Consider the following 22,654-nt stretch of genomic DNA (forward strand, 5'->3'; position numbering starts at 1 on the left):
ATCTTTTTAACACTTCCTTTTTTAAAATAGCTCAACCTATAGCATCAAATTGTGTCATGCATTGCCAAATAAAAATAGCATTATCAGTCTTTATTTGATAATGCTGCTAGAACAAGGCAATGCCAGGCTCAGAGCACAGAGACATTGGCACCTTGCTGCTGAGAGCCCTGCAGCTATTTATGGGGCAGGCTGGCAGCCATGGAACTCCTTCAGAGATTCTTTAGAATGTGACAGAGGGGATCAATGTTAACTCCATGTAAGGGAGAGGATTTTTTACAGTTTATGTTCCTACGCCTTCTTTTTCCTGCATTAAAGGTAGGGAAGGTCATCTGGGCCATGAGGATTAACAAAGATAGAGGAAAAAAAAACAAAGATGCATTTTCAATGATTTGTTATTAGGCCTTACCAAAGAATTTAATACGTTGAATTTTCCTATTAATACAATTGAAAATTTAATGAGCTTCTTAATTTATGACTTCACTAGGCTTGAATTATAAAACAATAACACAAGCTGCACTCTAATTGCCTGAGTGTGTCTGAAGATGACAGCATGTTTAGGCTTTCACTTCAGCATCTAATCTAAATATATTAACAAATAGCACAAAAAACATTGCAGTTGTTCAAAGAGACAGGACAGAATTAATTATTTTTTTGTGACAAGCACAACCATTCTATTAAAGCCTTATCCTTACTGTTATATTCCACATTGTGATGGAGAATTTCCAGGCTCTTTGCTTAATATTAATACAGTTCTGTGGCACCCTTGAGAGCTTGTTAAGAAAGATTATTCCCACTAAACCAATAATCTGAAACAAGGTTGAGTTGGTAGTATCATGGAACTTTAGGGACTGAGCCAGGTCTTAGGTGTGGAATGAACGCAGCTCTTGTAAACACGCCTGGAGCTGCAGACACGTCTCTCTTCAGAAGCAGAGTCTGTTCTTTGCCCTGTTCCGTGACACCTTCTTCACTGATTTCACATCCACTTCAAAACACCCTGGGGTGATGCAGTCTCCACAAAGGTCTCTGTGCTGCTCTGCTCCAGGTGAGCACCAGCCTTCCAGCTGGGAGCTCCTGTGTCCGACGGGGCAGTCCCAGGCAGTGGCCTCAGCTCTCCCTGGTCCACTCCTGCTCAGGCCACAGACCTTAGCAGGACCTCTGCTCACTACAGCACAATAGGCACAAATGATCATTTTCACATGAAACCTAGGTTTTGAAATTTATCTCCCATTATGCCAACCAAACATTTTCCAAGCAGATAACATAAAAAAAAGATGTTACTACAAAATTGTTACATTGCATAGGAGTTGACGTTAATTTTTTTTTTTAAGTTGTCTGCACTGTTTTCTTCACAACAGAAAACACACAAGATTAAAAATTAAAATTAAAATACTTCATGTTGCATTAGTAGACTGAGCAGGGGGATTGGTTGATGGGGGGGGGGTTAAACATATTATGATTGATGCTTCTGATAGTCATAAAAAAATACATTGCAGAAAATACCACTGTAAGAGAAATTAAATATTCCCAAAATGAGAGTCTTCTAAATTAATCTGGTGTTTTTATTTCATGAAAAGTTACACTCTAATCTTGAATCAAAATCCTGTTTTCACCTGGATCTTAACTGAAAAAAGCAGTACAGCAAGATTTTTATTTTGTCCTTGGGAAGACAGGTTTGTTGCTTACCTACCTGTGCCTTTGCACTCTGACACCTGGAATAACACTATTCATAAATTTGAATTTTTATTATACCTGTCTGCAAGTCTTCCCATCAGGTGGTGGTAAACTTGGGGTTGACCCAAAAGTTTCAGAGTTCAAGTGAATTCCCATCCAGGACATGTTATGTCCTACATAATATCTGTTAACTCCCTCCTGTAGGACAATTGTTCTCTGTCCAACAGCACAACTGGTAACTCTTTAAAAGGTCTTTTGCCACCTGTGTGGCAAAAAGGAGCAGATTTCTGGAGTTTCTGGTTGTTAGAAGAAGGTGTGCCTCACTTTTTCATTTGTACTGGCTCTGCTCTCAGACAATTTATTGCAAAAATACAAAATCTCATTGCAGGTGATCTCACTGGCAGGTGGTAGTTCCTTCTTCAGGAGACACTCTACCTACTCCAGAATTTTACGTGCTTTGTTGGTGGAACTAAGTGATCTGGAAGGCTGTGAATCACTAATTGATATCTAACATTGCTTAATTTACTACCAAGACAAGCATATTGTTTCTATCCTTCAATGTACCAATTGCTTTATTTCTTTTTAAGGAAGCAACTTCTAGTTCTTGCAGTCAGGCTCAGAGTTTGAGGAAGGGGAGGAAAAGAAAGAAAAGAAGGATGCTGTCTGTGAGCATTAGTATTCAAACAGACCTTCCTGGCCTGTCCCTTTCCCCTCCCTCTAAAGAAAAGACATAGGGGAAGAACTTGAATAGAAGTAGTTTCAGGGTCTAACAGTGCCATTTGTCACTGCCAAGATTCATCAGTGATACAGGATTACAAGAGGGAACAACTGAAAGGTTAAGGATTTATCTAGAACATCTGAAACAGATATTAAACTGAGATTTATGGCAAAGTTCTTAATGAAAACTAATGTTTACTGTCTTAGCTACTGTCGTACTGGAAACAAAGAAACTTGTTCCTTTTCCAGGAGCCATCATTGACCTCTTCACTAGCTAGAAACACTTGAGAGCAGGTACATATGTTTAACATTTTGTATTTTGACTTTACTGGGCAGAAATTTAGAAGAGAAAATAAATATGTTCACAGGAGTGAAGTGCTGTAAGTGCTGGGGCAACAGCTTCTGGAGACGACTGTGAGAAACAGGTTTGAAGTGTCTGAACGTGGTTCACTGCCTGCCGAGACTGAGACCCTCTGAGCAATAAAAACTTTCATAAAGGCTCATAAAGGCAGTTTTATTGGTTTTGTAGAGCCATCATCAGGATTTTCCTTTCAATATCTATGTAATTACATGCTTTTTAAAAGAGTTATGGGCTCGCAGATTTAAGGGAGGTATTTAAAAGACGTGCAGTTAAGGACGTGGTTAGTGGTGGGATGGCAGTGGTGGGTTAATGGTTGGACTCAATGATTGCAAAGGACTTTTCCAACCTAAATGATTTGACAGTTCTTGTAAAGATCAATGGAAAACTAACAGCCCATGACAAGAGTGTTACAAGCCTGATATCCCCATGGCCCTGCTGCTCTGCAGGTTCACCACCACTGCTGAGAGACGGGGAGCTGCTGGACCAGGGATGAGCCACATAAAAACCTGGCTGCTCTAGCTCTCAGTGCATAACCCAGTTATGAACTCCACAAGGTTCTACGAGAATATCTTTTTTAATGTCGAATCTCAAAACCAAGGTCTTTCATGTATGTTAAAAGTACCAGCTTCAGCTAGAGAGAGAGAGAGAGAGAGAGAAAGAAAGAGAGAGAAAGAGAAAGATATCACAATTTCCACATTGTGCTTTTTGCCCTAAGTGTACCATATCTACTTTTACCTCTGAATTTGGACAACAAAAATCAACTAAAATATTTTCTGCTCTTATTAAATTATCTTTAACAAGATTTGACTTCTCAGTGCTGCGACTTACTGTCTGAAACACTACATGGACTTTTATTTCATTTAAGATAACTTTTACTTGGAATGAAACCACAGTATTCCTATAAAAATATAGGATATGATGTGTTCATTACTATGTCTCTCAATTTCAATAAAGGTGAGGTATAGAAGGAGGAAATTTTTATTCAATAGTTTTGAATTAGTAGCAGCATTTTACATGTCATGAATATCTGGACATTCGTTTGTGTTAAAGAAAACATTAAATACAGATAAATATAATCAAATCCTATTAAAACAAATGGCATTCTTCACCTGACCCAAGGGTTTTGTATTCCTTTAGTTTAGTATTCAATAATTCTCTAATTCAATAACAAGTGAATCAGGGTACCTCAGTCCCTGTGTAGATTTAAGGCAAAAGAAATCCCTATCTGGCTTTCTAATTATTTATAAGTTTGTTGCTTAAACAAAGCTACATACAGATAAGGGAAGGCAGAAAAACATTCAAAACATTAGAAATCCTAATAGGCACTTCTTTTCTCTGAAGATGTTTGCATAAATTCATTTTGGCTATTGTGATGCCTTCAGGGTGTTGACAGAGAAGAAAGAGAACCCTGAGAACAAGGGAGAATTTGTGCAAAGCAATAAAACAAGACTCATTCCTTTTGGAGGACTCAGAGAGGAGTATGCTTTAAACAGAGATACTACAGCTAGTTTTAGATCTCCACAGTCTTAATATAACAGGGAGGAATTTCTTTGAATTATTTTACTGACAAAGGTGAAATCATAACTAAAAATTACAGGAACACACTTACTTTAAACAGTGTTAGTAATGCAGATTTTGAGAATATAACCAGAAAGTAATATTTCAAAAGAACATTAAAACTACTTGATATATAGCCACATATCCTATCCACATCCAATTTAGTCTGAAATACTCTGTAGAACCAAGTAAAACTTACAAGCCCCCACCTAGGAATCACACAAGTGGTTCATATATACACAAATCTAACTTTCACAAGGAATATTTCTACTCTGTATGTTAGTTATTCCCTATGACACTCTAGAGATAGAATGTGAGGCCAAGCAACTGGATAATATTTGAAAATCTATCCCGTCAAAGGAGCCATGCACAGTAAGACCACTGGGAAAACGTCTGTGCCAAAAATATGTCCATCAACATTAACATACAAACACAGGCAGAACGTGGAAGAAATTCCAAGATAAACAAGGTGACACAAAATGGTTGTGCCACGAAATCCTTTCGGGCAGAACTTAGGGAAAAAAAATTATTTGTTCAAAAGCACTGCTTGTGATCAGCAATTTAATTCTGAATTAAGGACATCACTACTATAATGTTTACAGAGCACCAACCCCTTCTGTTCTTAGTTAATCTGGTAACGTGCACTGCACTCCTCTGAGAAGGGTACATTCTTCCTATTTTATAGCTGGGGACACAGAGGCAGAGAGTTAGTGATGAACCCAAGCCTACAGATCAAGTCAAGCTCATAACTTTATGTTACATGGGCTTTGAAACCTCCCATGTTGGAAACTCTTGAAAATTAAGTGCATTATAAGCATAATAAGCAAAACACAAGGTGAGTGCTGCCTACATTGAGGAACTGTCATGGTTTAACCCCATCCAGCAACTAAGCACCCCACAGAGGATCACTCCCCTTCCAGCCTCCCTCCCGTGGGACTGGGGAGAGAACCAGAAGAGTAGAAGTGAGAAAACCTGAGGGCTGAGATAAAGACAGTTTAACAGGCAAAGTAAAAGCCCCACACACAGAGCAAAACCAGGAACTCACTGACCCCTTCCCAGGGCAGCAGGTATTCAGCACGGCCCCACCAGGTGTCCATGGTGACTTAGGAAGGCAAATGCCATCACCCCAAACATCCCCCCCTCCCCTTGTTCCCCCAGCTCTGTACACTGAGCAGGATGTCATGGCTCTGGAATATCCCCTGGGTCAGTGGGGTCACCTGTCCTGGTGTGTCCCCTCCCAGACCCCTGTGCACCCCCAGCCTGCTGCGTGGTGGGGTGAGGGACAGAGGAGGCCTTGACCTTGTGTGATCCCTGCTCAGCAGTAACACAAACATCCCTGGTTTATCCACACTGTTTTCAGTACAAATCCAAAACACAGCCCCATAGCAGTTACTCTGGAGAAAATTAACTCCATCCCAGCCAAAGCCAGCACAGTAACAACCTCTGAAATTGCCTGACCCATACATAACCAGATACTAACAGTAGATTACTTCAGAATTTTTCTTCTATTAATTCACTTCAAAACAATATCTGTTGACTTGTGATTTGACAGAGTGGCTTTCTCATGAAACACGCCATTATAAAGTAGAAAATTAGGCACTACAGAAAAGATCTCTTGAGGACCAAGTATTGCAAAAATACATTCAGACTCTATACCAGAGGTCCTATATCTAAACTTTTAGGATATTACAGCTCATCTGTAAAAATAAAGAATGCAATGAATCATTTAAGTCTTTCAGCAAGCTCCCCAAGCTAATACCCCACTACTAGGCTAGAAGTGAGTACCAGCTCAGTACCTCAGCAAGACACAAACTAGCTGAAGAACACACTGCCAAACTTTCCCGCAGTGTATTTCTTTTATTACAAATGTAGTTTGAAAGCCTGGTCTGAAGAATCTTGACAGTCACCAAGGAAATCACTCACATTACTTCTTCCAGCACTTGCTGTCAGTAGATTGGCAATTACCACTTTCCTTAATGGGGAAAAAGAGGGGAAATTATGTCAACTGAGAGGCTCGTTTGTTTATAAGCAAAATTTGAATCCATAGCTCCACTGAAGAGGTAGTGAATTGAGATCAGATCAAGCTTACTATAATTTCAATCATTTGATTTTATTAATGTAAGATATTCTTCTTATAAGATTATCAGCCCTGCACCACACAGAAACCATGCAAGTGAAAATGCAGGTTTATGGAGTTCCTCTGAGTAATTGGCATGAGATTCTCTGAGGAATATGCTCTGAAGGATTCCATTTTTGTGCAAGCAAACCAAATGCACAAGGAGTTATGGGAAAGGATTTGAGGCCATACTACTGTGCATTTTCTCCAAATAAATGGAATCTTTTTGTCCTGTATAGCAAAAAGTACAGAAAAGCTATCTGAAATTGCATGTGGCGTGCCTCTGCAAGTCTGAGTTCATTTCAGCTCCACCAAGGAAAGTTTTGAGCATCTGTGAAAGCAGAATCTGAGATTGCATGAAAAGCATAAACCCAGTTCCTGCCAGAAGGCCTTAAGTCACTTTCAGAAGAAAAAGAAAATCTAAAAGGGGTAAAAAGCAGCAAAGCTGGATTTGCATGAGGAAAAAGAGACATTTAAATTCATTCTAAAGGAAGATGCAAAAACATTTTTATTTCTGACTTAGTCCTTATGTTTTTTGACATCTTCACTTTTTGGATAATTACAGCTTTTCCTACAGGGCTTTATGACAGTTTTATAAATGCTGTCCCTTTTTATGCAAGGAGAAAAGGTCGGAAAACAGCGAGAGTTTGTGAAGCAGTGATGTTCTTTTCCATGCATATTCCTGATGGTTTTAGTTTTTCTTGAGGCAGAGACACAAAGAAATGAAAAAGTGTGACCAAAACTTTATTCCAAGTATTTTTTAAACACATACTTATTTTTCTTTACTAAAGGCCTTGCAGAAATCAAAAAAGTCACTGAAAATTTGATCCAATATTTTCCTTAAATAAAATTTAACAGGAAGAAACTTGCTTTTTGCAAGCCCACACCAATTTTCGAAAGGTGTGGTTTCAGTGGAGCAGCACTAACTGCCCAATATCTTGCTGGTACAGTGAGAAGGTGCAGATGAGTAAAGAGATGAGCAGAGCAGTTCACCATCACTTGTAAAATTAAAGAGATGAGCAGAGCAGTTCACCATCACTTGTAAAATTCTATCATGTGTCACTACTTGCTCACTGAGGAGCTGATCTGGTACCCACTGAAGTAAAGACCAAATTTTTCATGGTTGAAAAAACAGTGCTATATAGTCATAAATAACTATTGCTTAAATAGAAGCTACAGTTCTAATACTGTAATAAAGGGTTTTTTAAAGCCATGCTTCCAGTTCCAATTCTCAGAGTAGCAAGTCTCCAGACAGTGGAGTTCCAAGGTTTTAAATATTCTGTTTCTGAACAATGAGTAATAGAACTGTAGGGAACTCAGTGGATTTAAAACATAAATTCTTTTCTTTTTCCCCCAATGGATCAACTATAAGACCATAAGACCACCAAATGGGATTTGCAAATAATAAAAGGTTTGTTTCTGATGAAAACTATTCCCTTTACATGTAGTAGACACCTGCAGTTACAATGAGGTGATGACTTCAAATGCCTTTAACATAACATCAGAAGTGGAAGTAAAGACTGAAATTAATTGACTTGTCACGGGTAAAATATTTATTAATAAGCAACTCAGACAAACACAAAAGACTGAGACTTAGAGGCTATCTAGTAGAGTTGCACATGCTACTCTAATTTAAAAATAAGTCTTTACACATAGAGTATAACCTGTATGCATCCTCAGCTAAAACCCAACAAGATATAAAGTAGCTCAGTAAGGAGTCCACATCTGAAGCAGGAGTTGCATCCCAGATGAAACAAAGAGCCAGACAGGTAAAGGCCTGTATGGGCACAATTTTCTACAGTCCTGGGGTCTAATCAGCACTGGAGCAGAGGCAGCAAAACAACACTGAATTCCACTGTGGAAGCCACACACCCAGTCAGTGGTGTGGTCAGGAAATAGCTCCACCTGTCAGACCCTGTCTCTGAAGGGTCTGAGGGGCAGATTTTTTCAGAGCTCCTTTAGCCAGTGCATAACAGAGAATAAATTGTATATCACTGTATGCAAGGTACTGAGTGAACCATGGTTGTATTGAAATGCTCTGAACAACAATTGTCATAGAAAAGTTATCAGTGAAATCAGGCACATTCACACACTTTCATCAGCTAAATAAAAGTTCCACTCCTAGCTAACCATATTCAGCAACCAATTGGCTACTCACTGTTTGTATGCACTGACTTACAAAATCAGATGATTCAATTGTCATAGCAACTGCATCCCAAATTTGAATTGTCAAGATAGATGCAAACAATTCCATCTCTCAATTCATACAGCCCCCCTTGGGCTGATGCACCAATCTACACTGGGGTACTAGAAAAGTCAGCAAGTGCTATTATGTGTGAATGAAAAATGCAGGTGTGCCCATAACATGGCAGTGGCAGAGGGATTCTCATTTCAGGTACCACTGGTGGTTCAGAGTGATAGAGAGAGGCAGCTACACTAGAGCCCTCTGGCTCCTGCAGCAGAAGGAGGAGCACATGTGGGAAACAGGGAATAGTGACCAGATGGAGAATACCTGCCTTTTCTCCCTGCCATAGCAGGTGTGATCCCTTTAGAGGACCAGTGTAGCTCATCCAGGTGTGTAGATGAAGAGAACAGTCACCAATCCCCACAGAGGGCTGTTTCTCTCTTCCCACCTCTCAGGTACACTGCCACACCACTGCTGCAGCTTCTTTGTTCCTTCTCTGCCAGCTCCCATGTTTCTGTGTTGTGCAGAGGAGGGGAAGGAAAATGCAGTGACCTGGCAGAGGCAGTGACTAGGAGAGTGAACACATGAGCCATGTGGAGAGATGAAAGCCATTTCCTTCAGCAGCAGCTCCCTGTGCTCCCTGACTCTAAAATAGTTGCAGTCAGCTGGGGGTAGAAAAATAATGCTAGAATGGAGATGAAGAGTTGTGCTGGGAAGTGTGTAGGGGGAGAGGCAGCAAAGGCCTCCCTCCAATACCAACAGCAAGCTGCAAATGGATCAGATTCTGGGATATCCAGTTTGTAATGATAAGAGTTGGGAGCAGCAGTTAATAGAGCAAATGTCCTCCAAATCCCACTCCTGCTGAATTGTCTGACAATGCTCACATGCTCTTTGTTAAGATCAACCCATATGTCCTATAAGCACCTGAACCTACCAGACAGCCACACACCATGTGAAGCATTAAGTGCCCTCAGCAAGGCATGTTCATTTTAGACTTTCCAGGTGACCCACTCCCAGCTCTCATTGTCATTTACATAGCCAAGGAGAAAACATGAACATAAAACTGCCACTGATGGGGAAATTCTGAGTTCCAGAAGTTTGAGAACATCTTAAAATGGCCTGCACCTACCTTTAAAAAATATCAAGCTCACTAGAACTCAAGACAAGCACTTTGACTCTTCCTACCTGGGTTGCCAGCTCAGGACAAGTCCTGGGTGCCACATAATGTTACCTGAATCCTGGAAGTTGTTAGCACTCGATTTTTGAGCAGAGCCATTTCCCCCTTATTCTTACTGATATGAAATTCAATTCAAAACACTATTCTTATGCAAGCAAATTGTTCTACCCATCAGTCACTAAAATCTGGCTGAAGGAGTGCAAGTGAGCTCCTTAACAAGAAACAGAAAACCCTCCACAAAGAAGCAGAGTAGAGCCAGTGAGAAATGGCTAACAGCAAATCACCACTACTCTTCAGTAGCTCAGGAATAAAAGGCCTGGCAAAGAGCTCAACCCCTTACACCTCACTTTCCAAGAACTGCTTGTTTCTCACAGGTCAGGAATCAAAGTCTGCCCACTTATCACCCCTTCTGCACCAAGTTTTGTAGCTAGGTTGTAGGCATTACTCTTTTTTTTTAATGATCCATATTGATCTCTTATTCTAAGAAGATGTGTCAATAATTAACTATGAGAACAGCAGAAAAGAAAACTTTATCAGTTCCAGTTAATTGATTGTAACATAATAATATACAACATGTGGATAGACATCTGTGTCATTTGATCCACAGTCAATCTATCAAAGCAGTGAACTTCAGCACTCAGGGGCATGTCTGTGTAGATCTACCTTTTAAATTTTGCCTGCAGCCTTCTCTCTCTCTGTTTTAATGCTTTCTTTCCAAAGAAACATCTCTACAGAGTGATATGAAAGCAGTCCAAAATTCTACCTGTATTACTTTGTCTCCCCTCCAATAGAAAGACCACTGAAGTTTTCATGTCCTACCTGCACAATGTCCTGAAACATTTCTGGGGTTCTAGGTGATCTATTCTAACTAGATACATGAAGTCAAATGACATTAAGTGCTTGCTTGAAATTCACTGAAACTCCTCTGGTTACCTGAATAGTTCTCACAGGCTACTAAATATAAATGCAGTGCTATATTTTAAACCTTAGCTTTTACTTTTTAATAAATCTGAAAAAGTGTAATGTCCTTGCCAAAGTCATGCTACGAAGGCAATATGCAAATATTAAATATGAGAATGAAGAATAACTGAAAGGTATTAAGTAGAAATTGCAAGTAACTGCTGACAGTGCCTGAAAGCTAATGATGCTAATTAACAGTATTCCCAGGGATAGGTCCACAGAAGGAATGGGGAATGCACAGGCTTGACTCTTCCGCCTTCTTAATTTATATTCGATAAGAATTCTATAGAGTCAGAAAATGGCAAGTTCTAATTAGTAAGGCTAAATAGCAAAGAAGACAAAGTAAACAAGTAGTCATACCTTCCTCATAATAAATTCACAAACAGCTCTTCCTACTCTTTCAATTAAGCTAGAATACAAAGGGACCCTTTCCTTTATCAGGTACCACAGAAACAGCCCAAGTTAAGTCACAGGATTATTTAGACAAGGAGATGGATTCAGTATATATTAGAACATCAGACCATTTTGAAAAAACAGAGTAGTATGTGTTTTTCTCTAAGGGTTCATACACTTGTGCCATTAGCATGTTGCAAGTCAAAGAAGTATCAGGGTTTCCAAATTCCAATTAATAAAATAAACTATTCTTCAAACAACTTCCAATCTCAACAACACAGCAGAGGACAGGTAACAGAAAGCCTCTTCACAAAGTCTGGATGTAAATTTATAATTTTTTGGACAGAACCAACACCACAGTTTCAGGCAATACTCAGCTACCAACATCACCACAGCTATGCAGGACTTACTAGGATGACACAGCAACACTTTAACTGGGCTTAGATTCAAAAGGAGTTTATCTCTCTAAAATGCCTCCATTTCTGTTTCTACTTCTCTCCTTGGTTTCACCTTGATGAATCAAAAAATTTGCAAGGCAAACCATATGGAAACAATTATTTCTCACAGGAAGCTGTGTTCAGAATAACAGAAAAATAAACAGAGGTGTCAGGAGATGGTATTTCTAACTAGTACACAACACAAATGTACAGCAACACAGGCATAAGGCAGGTTGTCCAAAAGACACAAAGCCTTTATGAGGGGGAAACAACAGCAGGAAGACAGCCTGGGTATTTTGTCTGAGAAACACAGTGTAGGTATAAACACTATACTCAGGTGGCACCCATATTTAGAAGTGGGTACCCAGCTTGTGCTCTGATCTTTTACTCCAAAAATTACTTACTGGAGAAGGCAAAGAAAGCCACGTGTAGGATAGCCTAAGCTAAAGTGTCAAGGGGACACTGCACCAAGAGCCTTGGCTACAAGGGGAATGAAGGGGGAATGAAGGGGGAAGCAGTGACACCGTGGCAGCAGCCACAGCACTGTGCTGCAGAATGATGGCTCTGTGCAATTCTGCTTGATCCAGGCTCACAGGATTGGCTCCTGGGACCACAAACCAACTGGGAATACCAAGTTTTTGATACTATGAAAGTCCTCAAGTGGCAAACATTAAAAGTCACTTAATGTGTGTACTGATCTCTACTTTGGCTCCCCAATTTATGATTTTTTCTTGTTCAAACTGATGGATGAACTGAATGTTTTTAATTATTTCCAGAGTATGCCCTTCAGAATTGCATTGCCTTCCCCACATACAGTACTTCTGTCCAGAGACTCCCTTGCTTCATTAAGATGGAAAGTCATTTCAGTTACAAAAAGCCAGAGTAATCGTGTTTTAATCAACTGAAGTGCACACAAGCTGCTACCATCATAGGCACCCCACCACACAAGTGCAGCAGCACGAGGCTGCAGTGCCTGCTGCCTGTGGGATGGTGGAACCACAGATTAGCCTGGTTTAGAAATGACACCCATGGCTTCACTGAGCTCCAAAATCTGCCCCTCTGAAGCTGACTGGGATTGAAAAGCACAGGATCAATAGGAAGTAATTGTGTGTTAGCACAAAATGAGCACAGGAGAGGGGAAAACAAGGCTATCTTTCTGGGAAGTACTCTGCTTCACCACAACTGCTTTAGAATAAGCCACAAGTCAGAGTTCAAACTCCCTCAAATAGATTGCATTAAACTATTAGAAATTGCATGCTTGGTAGTGGTAGGATCGAAACAAAAAGCTAAGAACCCAGGAAAAATGTGTTACCTGATTTACAAGAGGAACTCACCCATGGAAGAAGGCTCAAAGAGACTAAAAAACCCCAACCCTTGGCAGCTTGGTGAACTTCTTATGCCTTCCCAAAATAGGGGGGAAAGGAAGATCTTTATCAAAGAGTCACACTTAACTCCTCAGAGCTCCAGAGGGCTTTGGAGCCTGGGAAGCAGCCACAGAAACATTCCCTCTTTTCCCCTCTGTGCAGAGGAAATAACCCTCAAACCTGCCTTTGACAAGGGGGTGTATCATTAAAGCAAAGCATTCCCTGTAGGAGTTTACCCCCCTGTGGGAGGTGACCCCACACACCCACAGCCTCACTGGGGACAAATCAGATTACACAGAGTCGCTGGACAGCTTTGCTTTCTTCCTGATGCAGTTTCAGATGTGCCACTGCTTTGCTAACCCTTCTTTACTTGGCCTCATTAATTCATCTGTATTAAAATGAGATCCTGGGTGTGTAGCTTTGATGGAACTTTTGACAGCATTTTTCCTAATGAAATAAACTACAAATTTAAGGTAGAAAAAGGATATGGACATAGCATATAATTAAAACATACACATGTAAGGTCTGTTTTATTAATAAGGCCTCAATTTTTTTAGAAAATGCTTTCATTTTAGAGGTTCTTATATTTCAAAAGTATTCCAAATGTTTACACTACATCTGTATTTTAAATGTAAGTAAAACCAAATCATTTACAAGGTAGCAATCTTCAAAATAAATAAGTTTCTTTAATGAGTAATTGAATTCTTATCTGTAAACAAGGGGACACCAGAGTAAGTTAGGATCAGATGATCACATATGGGCATGTTCTTTATACTGTCCAAGGTAAGAGATCATTTTAAATTACACCAAAAAAAAAAACCAAAAACAAAAACACAAAACAAAACAAAACAAAACAAACTCCACACCTCGAAAAGAATTATCTGACCAGTATTTTGGGAAAAATCATTTTCAAACTAGACTTTTTTCATGCTTGTCAGAATTCTGAGTACTGACCTATTACTCATTCTGCAATTAAGTACATGTTATTGTCTCTGAGTAAAGATCTAACATGTGTGGATAGGACACGAGACATGAAGTGACAGAAGCAGCCCTTCCAGAGGACGTCTCACAAATCCATCCAGATGAAGCAAGCAAGTGCACACTGTGTACAGAAGCCCCGTAAGGGATGAGCTGCAGATGCAGACTTGAAGTTATCATTTTTATTAAAAAATATTTCAGCTGTAGTTGAGTCTCGAAGTGGAGAAAAACACCAGAGGCAAAACAAAATTAGGTCTTGAAGCAGAGACAGAGGAGAAGGCGGAGAGGTAAAACTGTATAACGTTACACGAGGAAGATAAAGGCCATTTTATTGTGTTGCTGGGAGCATTTGGAAAAGAAAAAAAAAGAAAGAAAAGCTCACAGTGGGTTTCACTACATGGTAGGACTGGATGGAGCATGAAGCTCGTATTTCATGAAAATCAGATACAAAATACAGGTCATGTTCAGGTCTGGAAAATCATGGTCACACAAGGGGAGGAGAACTTAAACCACACACAACTGATAGAAGGATTCTGTCTCTCAGCTCTTCCCTCTGTGTTTGAGCAGCCCTGAGATGTTGGTCATCATCATGTCTGGCACCAAACATTTCTGAATCAGTGCCCTCAACTGGGTGCAGCAGACACCAGGGGTTTATTTAAGGCCAGAAATATTCCCATTTTGGCAATAGCATCGTGGTAAGAAACATGGATAGTAAAGATGTACCATAATATTAAATTTGGATTTTGATTAGTACAGTAGATCTGTGCAATCTAACTTCCCCAAGTTCACTGCACTTAAGAGGGTTTTTTCATGTAGATTTAAATTTGAAGTGACAGACTGTATCATGAGAAAGACAGCTAAAAGGAGCCAAATTTAGATGTCACAAATTCAGAAAACATTGAAGAGATTGGCAAGTGCTTCTCCAAACATTTACATTAAGCATGAATTATTGTTCTGATTACATCTTAAAGCCAGTAAATGAAAAAAACATCTTTTTAAATGGTTACTCATCTCCTACTAGCATTTTTTTAATTTTTTTTTTTAAAGCACTGCATATCAGTAGAAAGTATTAATCTCTCAAATAAGTTACCTCTATGAAACACTACTACAAAAACATACTTAGTCAAAATTAACCACAAAATAGCTGGGTCTCATGCCTGCTCTTTGCAGTTTTGTGGGATTTTTTTAACAATTCTTAGTCATGGCAGAAACATACCAAATTTAACATAATTTGCACAAAGTGTGTGGGTTTGCTACAAGGTATCACAGCTCCCCTTAAGTCAGGACAAATGACCACAACTGGAAAAAACTAACCCTGACTTTTACAGTATAATTTGGACATAGCAAGTGCTCCAATATTTGTATCTGATTCCATCCAAGGTACTTGCTGCTTTCTGATAAGTCTTTCCTCACCTGTTTATGTTTCCAACTGTTAAAAGCTCAAAATGCTTCTGGAAAGGGAACAGAATTGTAGAACTTCCCCATCTTATGAGTTAAGCAACTACTCCAGTGAATTAATGATGCCTTAGAGTAAATGCCAAGCAGCTCAAATGGCTTAAAATTATGCCCTTAGGGTTAGCAGGACAGAAGAGGTTACATCTGCTGAAAAATACAATATTCTCATGGTATAAACAGAGCACCCACACTCTAATATCAATGCTTTCAGAGTGCTGTGCTCAGGTTTTGCTGGGTTTTTTGGACAGCAGTTTCCTGTCCTGCATTGCTCTGTAGCATATCACACAACAGAAGAATAAATGTGGGTTTTTCAACTGATCACATCAGGAACTGGATAACATCTCAGTAGCATCTGCTAAAGTCTGGTGCAAAAGCATCAATTTGAATCCTCCAGAACCCACAGAAGGATGCTAAAGGCCAGCTCTGTTTCTATTTAGTATATACCTTCCCACTTTAATTTGCAGCTGAACACTTCTGAGAAGCAGGTAGGAGAAGGCTTAAGACTCCTTCTGTAAGATGTCTAGAACTCATTTCTGATAAAGTAAAAATAATATGCCCTTTACTTCTAGTAGGCATAGAATCACAATATCCCACACCACCTTCAGTTGAGTTTATTGCTAATAAGTTGCTGCAGTGGAGTTAAAGCTCAAACATAAACCAAAAGCGTCATGAACACTGTTAAATGAGCTCTTAGAGCACAGAAATAACCACAGCAACTTTACTTAGGTTCTACTACAAATACCAGTTTGTAGATCTGATTTAAAAGACAAAGCACAACTGATCACCTAAGCTACTTTAACTGCAATAAGGTGCAATGTGAACTATCCTGCAAGGTGCTTTCCTAGTACCACAAAAATCAACCTGATGGGACTGAGCCATCCCAGCGGTGCTTTTACTTCATCCTGGATTTGTTACCTTTACCTGTAACAAGTCCAAAAGGCTGTGGATTCACCATGCAGACTTATTAAACTGAGGTTTTCAAGCAACAGTGACAGCAATGATAACAGTTTGATCAGTTGAAAAGCCCCAAACAAATTTCATAATTAAGTTGTGTTTTCCATTATGCATTCCTCTATTATAAAGTTATAGTTAGCAGAGGTTAGGAGGAGCAAAGAGATCCTACACACCTGCTAAAGCTGTCATCCAGGATTTTCACATCTTTATTATTCTATTTTCAAGTAAACATCACTGTGAAAGCCAGAAGATTAGACAAAACCAATTTTGTACTGTTTGTCTCTCCAGAAGTCTGCAAACATTACCTCACTTGTACATAGTCCCCCTGTGTGCTGCTGTGGTTTTACAGCAGAGGAGAGTGCTCCATGTTACCATGATTAATTACCATACTATCCAAAGTTGCAGGGGGAGAAACCATACATTTACTTTTGGCAAATACACAAAGAACAGCCTTTTTTTAGGGCTCTAACCTGGAATCATGGCTTTCTTGTTCTGCAACTGGCCTTTAAACTGGGGTTAAGCAATCACTTTTCTCCATCTCAGTTTCCCCATCTGTAAAAGGGACATAGAGACAATCACTCCATTTCACAATTTTTATGACATCTGTAAATAAAGAGGCCTTCCAAGGAGTATTGTTACTATGAAATATACATTAATTATGATTCACCATTGGTCTGTTTATCATTGCATTAACAAAACTTGTTCCTGTTTTCCTTTTAGCTGCCAGAGGACACACTGGTATCAGTCTGGCAAAAAAAGAAACTAATGGGTTTTTTTTATTTCTAAATAATTACTTTACTTTCTTTCTTTGTTTAGGGATAAAATATAACATGGGATTCCAGCAACCAAAAAAAGTAAGTTTTCAGAAGTACATAAGGAAAATTGTATCCATATTCCAAGTATGGAGTAGATAGAGATGGCTCAGATAAGGCCACTACACCAGAGATGAAGCACTGAAAAGGAAAGATGCATCAAAAGCTTTGCCATGAAATGCAAATTTTCCTTCTAAAATATGAATGTGATAAGCTACACAACTTTAGTTTTATAAGTTTTTTTCCCTAGGCTGAATATTGCTAAAAGAGACTGTAAACTTTGCCTATAATAATATTCTGTATGCAATGGTACTGATCAAATGAATATCTTGAGGTACCTAAAAACAGGCTCAAGAAGAATCCTGGTGAAATTCCCCCATCTAGTGGCTGTCGGCACTGAACAGCTGCCACGATTTCGTAAAGGACAGGTACAAAATATGCAGAGGAAAACTGTGCAGCTGCCAGTTCTTCCCCAAATGCCACGGCCCGTGATCGACACCACCCCACCTCTGCAGCTCCAGCCTGGCCTTCTGACACAAGACATTCAAATCATGGCATTTGAGTTTCCCAAAAACTCTGGGTTCAGCATCATTAAAGGTCCACATTTCTAGGAAGCCTGAATTTGATAAGCTTGAAATATCAGCTGTGTTATGAGTAAACGTGGAATTGAATTACAACCACTCTGCAAAGGGTAATATTTAGAAATAGATCTGGTATTTACAGGCACATGCACTTTGGCTACCAGCAACAATGTCTGAAGATAAGAGCAGAGTACAACAATCACTCCCAACAACTGAATAGTGTCTTGCATGAGAAATTATCATGTCTGCACATCACATACCACCTTCACCACCACAGCCAGCACGAGAAACCTGAATTCTGCAACAGTACCCTAAAACTTGTGTTTAATACTGATCTGTTGTGCTTGAGTTTTGTATAAGTTATCAATTTAAGCAAGTCACCTACAAAATAATACTTTTTTTCCTTTTGTCACCAGTGCTTTTTGTGATGAGCATTGAACCTCTTTTCTGAGTCTTGTTTAATGTCTGACCCTTAAACAAGAATGTGACAAGATATAACCTCCATGACAGCAAAAGTTTGTTACCTATAGCACTGGCTTTTTTTCAGCCAATAAAGACTTGTAAAATTGATTAAGATTTAATCTGCCACCTTGAAAGAGCATGACCTTTCTAATCCCCATACTGTACGCCTTAAAATTTGCAAAATATCTTTTTTTTAGGCCAGTTTTAAATACTATTGGGAAAAAATAAAGACTGAAAATCAAAAATTTAAATCTATAAAACCTCTAAATAACCACTAAGTCCTTGGGTCAGCAATAAGCATTCTGCAACTACATCTGCTCCTCTGTTGAAATACTCCCTGGTGGTTCATATGCCACTCTGTTCCCAGGTGTCCTCAACACAGGGATGACATGTACTTAAACAGTGTCCAGAACCTAATTTTAGTCTTAGAGGCATAGACTATACAGGATTTAATTCGGCTGCTTTGTGAAGCGGAAGGCAATGGAGCACATCTGGGCTTTGAGCCAAAAGAAGTATTAACCAGCAAGATCCCCCTAATGAAAAAGAGCAGGTCCCAGAAACCCTTATCCGTAGACCTGCTTTACTTACTCAGCTCTCACTTGCCTAATCCCAGCCAAGCTTCATTCCCACCCCTTATTGCCTCTCATCAAGTCTCAGCTGCTCTGCTCCCAGGCTCATCTCCCTCAAGGCTCCCTTTGGGGTGCCCTTCATGCTGCCCTCACAAAACCCACTTCCTGCATGCCAACCCTCCAGGTTCTCACTGCAGTCCTTTCTGCTTCCCTCTGCCTGCTCTTCCTCCCTCTACATCTTCACTCCACCGTACCAGCTCTGCAAACCTCCTCCCTTCCCTGTCAGGCTTCACTCTGTGCAAAACTGCCTTCACTGCAAAGATGTGGGGGGGTCAGGGTGGGAAACACACCACACAAACAAACAACCCCTTTGATTCGTGTGACAACAGGAGCAACTAAACAAGTCCTCAAAATACTCAGATACCTTTCGAAGAAATTTCAAGGACAACTTACCTAAGACAAAAGTATCTATGAAAGTCTGGGTGCGCCACCTAAAACACAGTTAAATCCAATTCTGAACTGGAAATTACCAGTTCGGGTTCATCTCAGCCTTTGAGTTTCATGTAAGCACAGAACAGGGTGACAAGAGCAGAGCCCTTACCACACTGCAGGCACAGTGCTGAGGGTTTGTGCCAATGCATTTTGTTGTGCAGTTCTGCTGAACTCAGAGTGTATGAAAGATCCACGTGAAGTTGTGCAAGCTGTTAATGGTGACAGTCTCTCGTTTATTAATATCTTTAATCTCTTTTTCCTCATCAGGACTGTGTTTCCAGCAACAACCAGGATAGAAGATTAAGAAAAAATACTGCAGATGGAGCAGCACCAGTAAAGCAGAGCAACTCATTAGAGCCATCTGAAAGTGTGCCCACCAAGCTTCAAAGCCCAGACAGAAGGCAAAGCAGCATCATGTTTGCTATGAAAGATCAACAGAAAGGTGAAGAAACCGATGCCATCAGGCTCCATAAACGCAGGAGGAGGTTTATAATTAAAAAGAGCCCAATTCTGATTTCCATGAACAGCTCTGTTCTCAACCTGCCCACACTCAAATCTGAGGACAGAAACAACAACAAGTGGAAAAGTCTCTATCAGATCCAAGGAGAAAGGAAGCGGATTATGAGGGAAACTTGTTCAAAATACAAGAGTAATAACAGAAGAATAATCACTCCTTATCATGTCTCTAGGATATTTGTAGAAGATAAATACAGAGTTTTATACTGTGAAGTACCAAAAGCTGGCTGCTCTAACTGGAAACGGGTGCTCATGGTGCTTAATGGCCTGGCTTCTTCCACAAAAGACATCCAGCACAACACCGTGCACTACGGGAACTACCTGAAAAGGCTGGATGGGTTTGATCACAAGGGAATTTATCACAGGCTCAACACTTACACAAAGATGCTGTTTATTCGTGAACCTTTTGAAAAGCTGGTATCTGCATTTCGGGACAAGTTTGAGCATCCAAACAACTACTACCACCCGGTGTTCGGAAAAGCCATCATTTCCAGGTACCGGGTCAACGCCACCAAAGAAGCACTAAGGACAGGCTCTGGAGTCAAGTTTAAGGAGTTCATTCAATATCTCCTGGATGTACATAGGCCAGTGGGTATGGATATACACTGGGATCATGTCAACAGGCTTTGCAGCCCGTGTTTAATAGACTACGACTTCGTGGGGAAATTTGAAAGTATGGAAGAAGACGCAAACTTTTTCTTGCACTTAATTGGTGCTCCACGAAATTTAACTTTCCCCAAGTTTAAAGATCGGCACTCCAATGAAGAAAGAACTACCACTAAAATTACACAACAGTATTTTGCACAGCTTTCTCCTGCCCAACGACAACAAAGCTACGACTTCTACTATATGGATTACTTGATGTTTAACTACTCAAAACCTTTTGAAGACTTATATTGATTTGAGAGTCGGGACATTTCCACAGTCACATCAGTTGAATTGTATAACAAATCCAGGTGGTTTCTGTTTATATACACTTATGTGTTAGTGAACAATTGGTTGAAGAGCAGGAAAAAAACCCAAAATAGAACATAAACAGATGTTTACACCTTCACCTTAATTGCCTCCTTTTTCAAATCATATTTTTTCTATAATTTCTCCATACAAAATGTATGTACATATATATATAATATGTTAGGGTGCCCAAATAAAGCACAGAATTTTCCATGCTGGTGTGGCCTGTTTGCACTGGGAGGACAGTTTCAAACCAGGGAAACACAGCTGGCAATCCCACAGTGGAACCAGTATTTCAAGCCCTTTGCTGTTTAGAAAATAAGTCTGAAAGTGACGGAGTAGCAAGGAAAAAAATACACTAAGTAATATTTACAGTTTGTTGAAATCTGCAAGGCATGAAGCCATACACTAAACAGGCACTATGTGTTTGAAGCTGGATGCTGATTCCTACTTCCTCATGCTCATAAGTTAGTTAGGGAGAAACAGTCTAATCATACTCCCACTGTTCAAAAACACACTGGTGAAAACAACTAATACTTAATGACCATGTGAGAGCAGTATTAAACCAGATGTTGCAATTTGGAGTGAGGATGTGTTCTCCCCCTTCGATATTTCCCTTATGGCACATTCATCTGCAAAAAGATAAAATGCAGGCGAACATTTGCATCTTTATAAGTGTTATTAAAATTCTTTTAATCCTTTGCATTAACATAAATCTCTGGTTTAATCTTCATAGTCACCAGGAATATCAAATCTTTCCCTCATAATAACAAGCAAGAATAAATGCCACTTCCTGCCCAACAGGGTAATTCTTTTCATTGCTGGAAACACTTTGCGCTTGCTTATTTTAGTAACAATTAGATCTGACTTAACATGTAAAAAATATTCCAGGTGTTTTAGTTCAGTTACTTGAGAAGACTTTCTCTCATCTCTAGCAGAATGCCTCGTGAGAATCAAATACTTGACCTTCCACTAGCTCTGTAAATGTTCACACATTCTGTATACAGAACTCTTCCTCACACATCATTTATCCACTTGACAGGATGACATTTAAACTGGTCATACTGGAACAAGGACCAAACTCTGCCACAGTGCCAAACCTGGGCTCCCCAGTAATTTCTAGAGTTTGTATTTCACAATCAAGAACACACACAGGCACTGCACAAATGTAAACACCCAAGAAACAACACTTGTTTCAATCTGTTCCACGTTTCCAGGTTCAGATCCTCATACAGATGTTTCATGCATTGGCATCAGAGTTTACCCAGACACATCCAATATATTTTTGGGGTTTTAAAAATTTTAATAGGGAAAAAATTGTTTCTAAATACTTCGTAGTGAAAGCTTTACTGACAGATACTTCACATGTCATATCTGACATCACACTTTCCACTGTTGTTCAGAGAAAAATTGGTTGCATTAGAAAGGTATTGTTGAACTTACATTGTTCCATGAAACCAGTTACCCTTCCCTGTCTGCCCAAACTCCTCATCACTGCTGCAGCAGTTAACCACCTACCCATCCCACCTTCTCACCCACTCAGAGACCTGTTGATCTGCTCACTTAACTGCAAAACAGCCTTTTTATTCAAAGTTCTTTTTCTGCTAGTCCAGCTCAGACCAGCAGTAACAATCTGGGGGCTATTGCCTCATCCAACAGGTCACAGTCAGGAGTATCCAGGGTAAAACAAGGCACATGAATCACTTCCTAGTGCAAACAGAGTGGTGGGATTTACTGGGGCATGAGGAGGCATAGTCAAGACCACCACTGGGAATCTAAGTTAAGCCATCCTTAGCGTTTAATGATATTAAGTGCTCCAAAAATTGATGGTATTCTAATTGATAAATTGATGGCCTGTGGTTACAGAAATCACAGTCATCAACACAAGGGAAGGATATAATGGATATTGTAGCCCTCAGTGCTTTTTTCAGGGTCATTGTACC

The 22,654-nt window shown here is 39.8% G+C and overlaps 1 protein-coding gene across 1 annotated transcript in view; it reads left to right on the top strand.

Annotated features, from left to right (window-relative positions):
• CHST8 (carbohydrate sulfotransferase 8) overlaps positions 1 to 20,922 on the top strand; it is a 138,981-nt gene extending 118,059 nt beyond the window's left edge. The window contains exons 2-3 of the mRNA XM_064671294.1: positions 17,142 to 17,179; positions 19,509 to 20,922. Of these exons, the coding sequence (XP_064527364.1) occupies positions 17,142 to 17,179; positions 19,509 to 20,657 (1,187 nt within the window). The 3' untranslated portion in view covers positions 20,658 to 20,922. The remainder of the gene's footprint in view (positions 1 to 17,141; positions 17,180 to 19,508) is intronic.
• Positions 20,923 to 22,654: the final 1,732 nt, after the last annotated feature.

Source organism: Pseudopipra pipra, chromosome 14 (genome assembly GCF_036250125.1).
Source record: "Pseudopipra pipra isolate bDixPip1 chromosome 14, bDixPip1.hap1, whole genome shotgun sequence".
Lineage (NCBI taxonomy): Eukaryota > Metazoa > Chordata > Aves > Passeriformes > Pipridae > Pseudopipra > Pseudopipra pipra.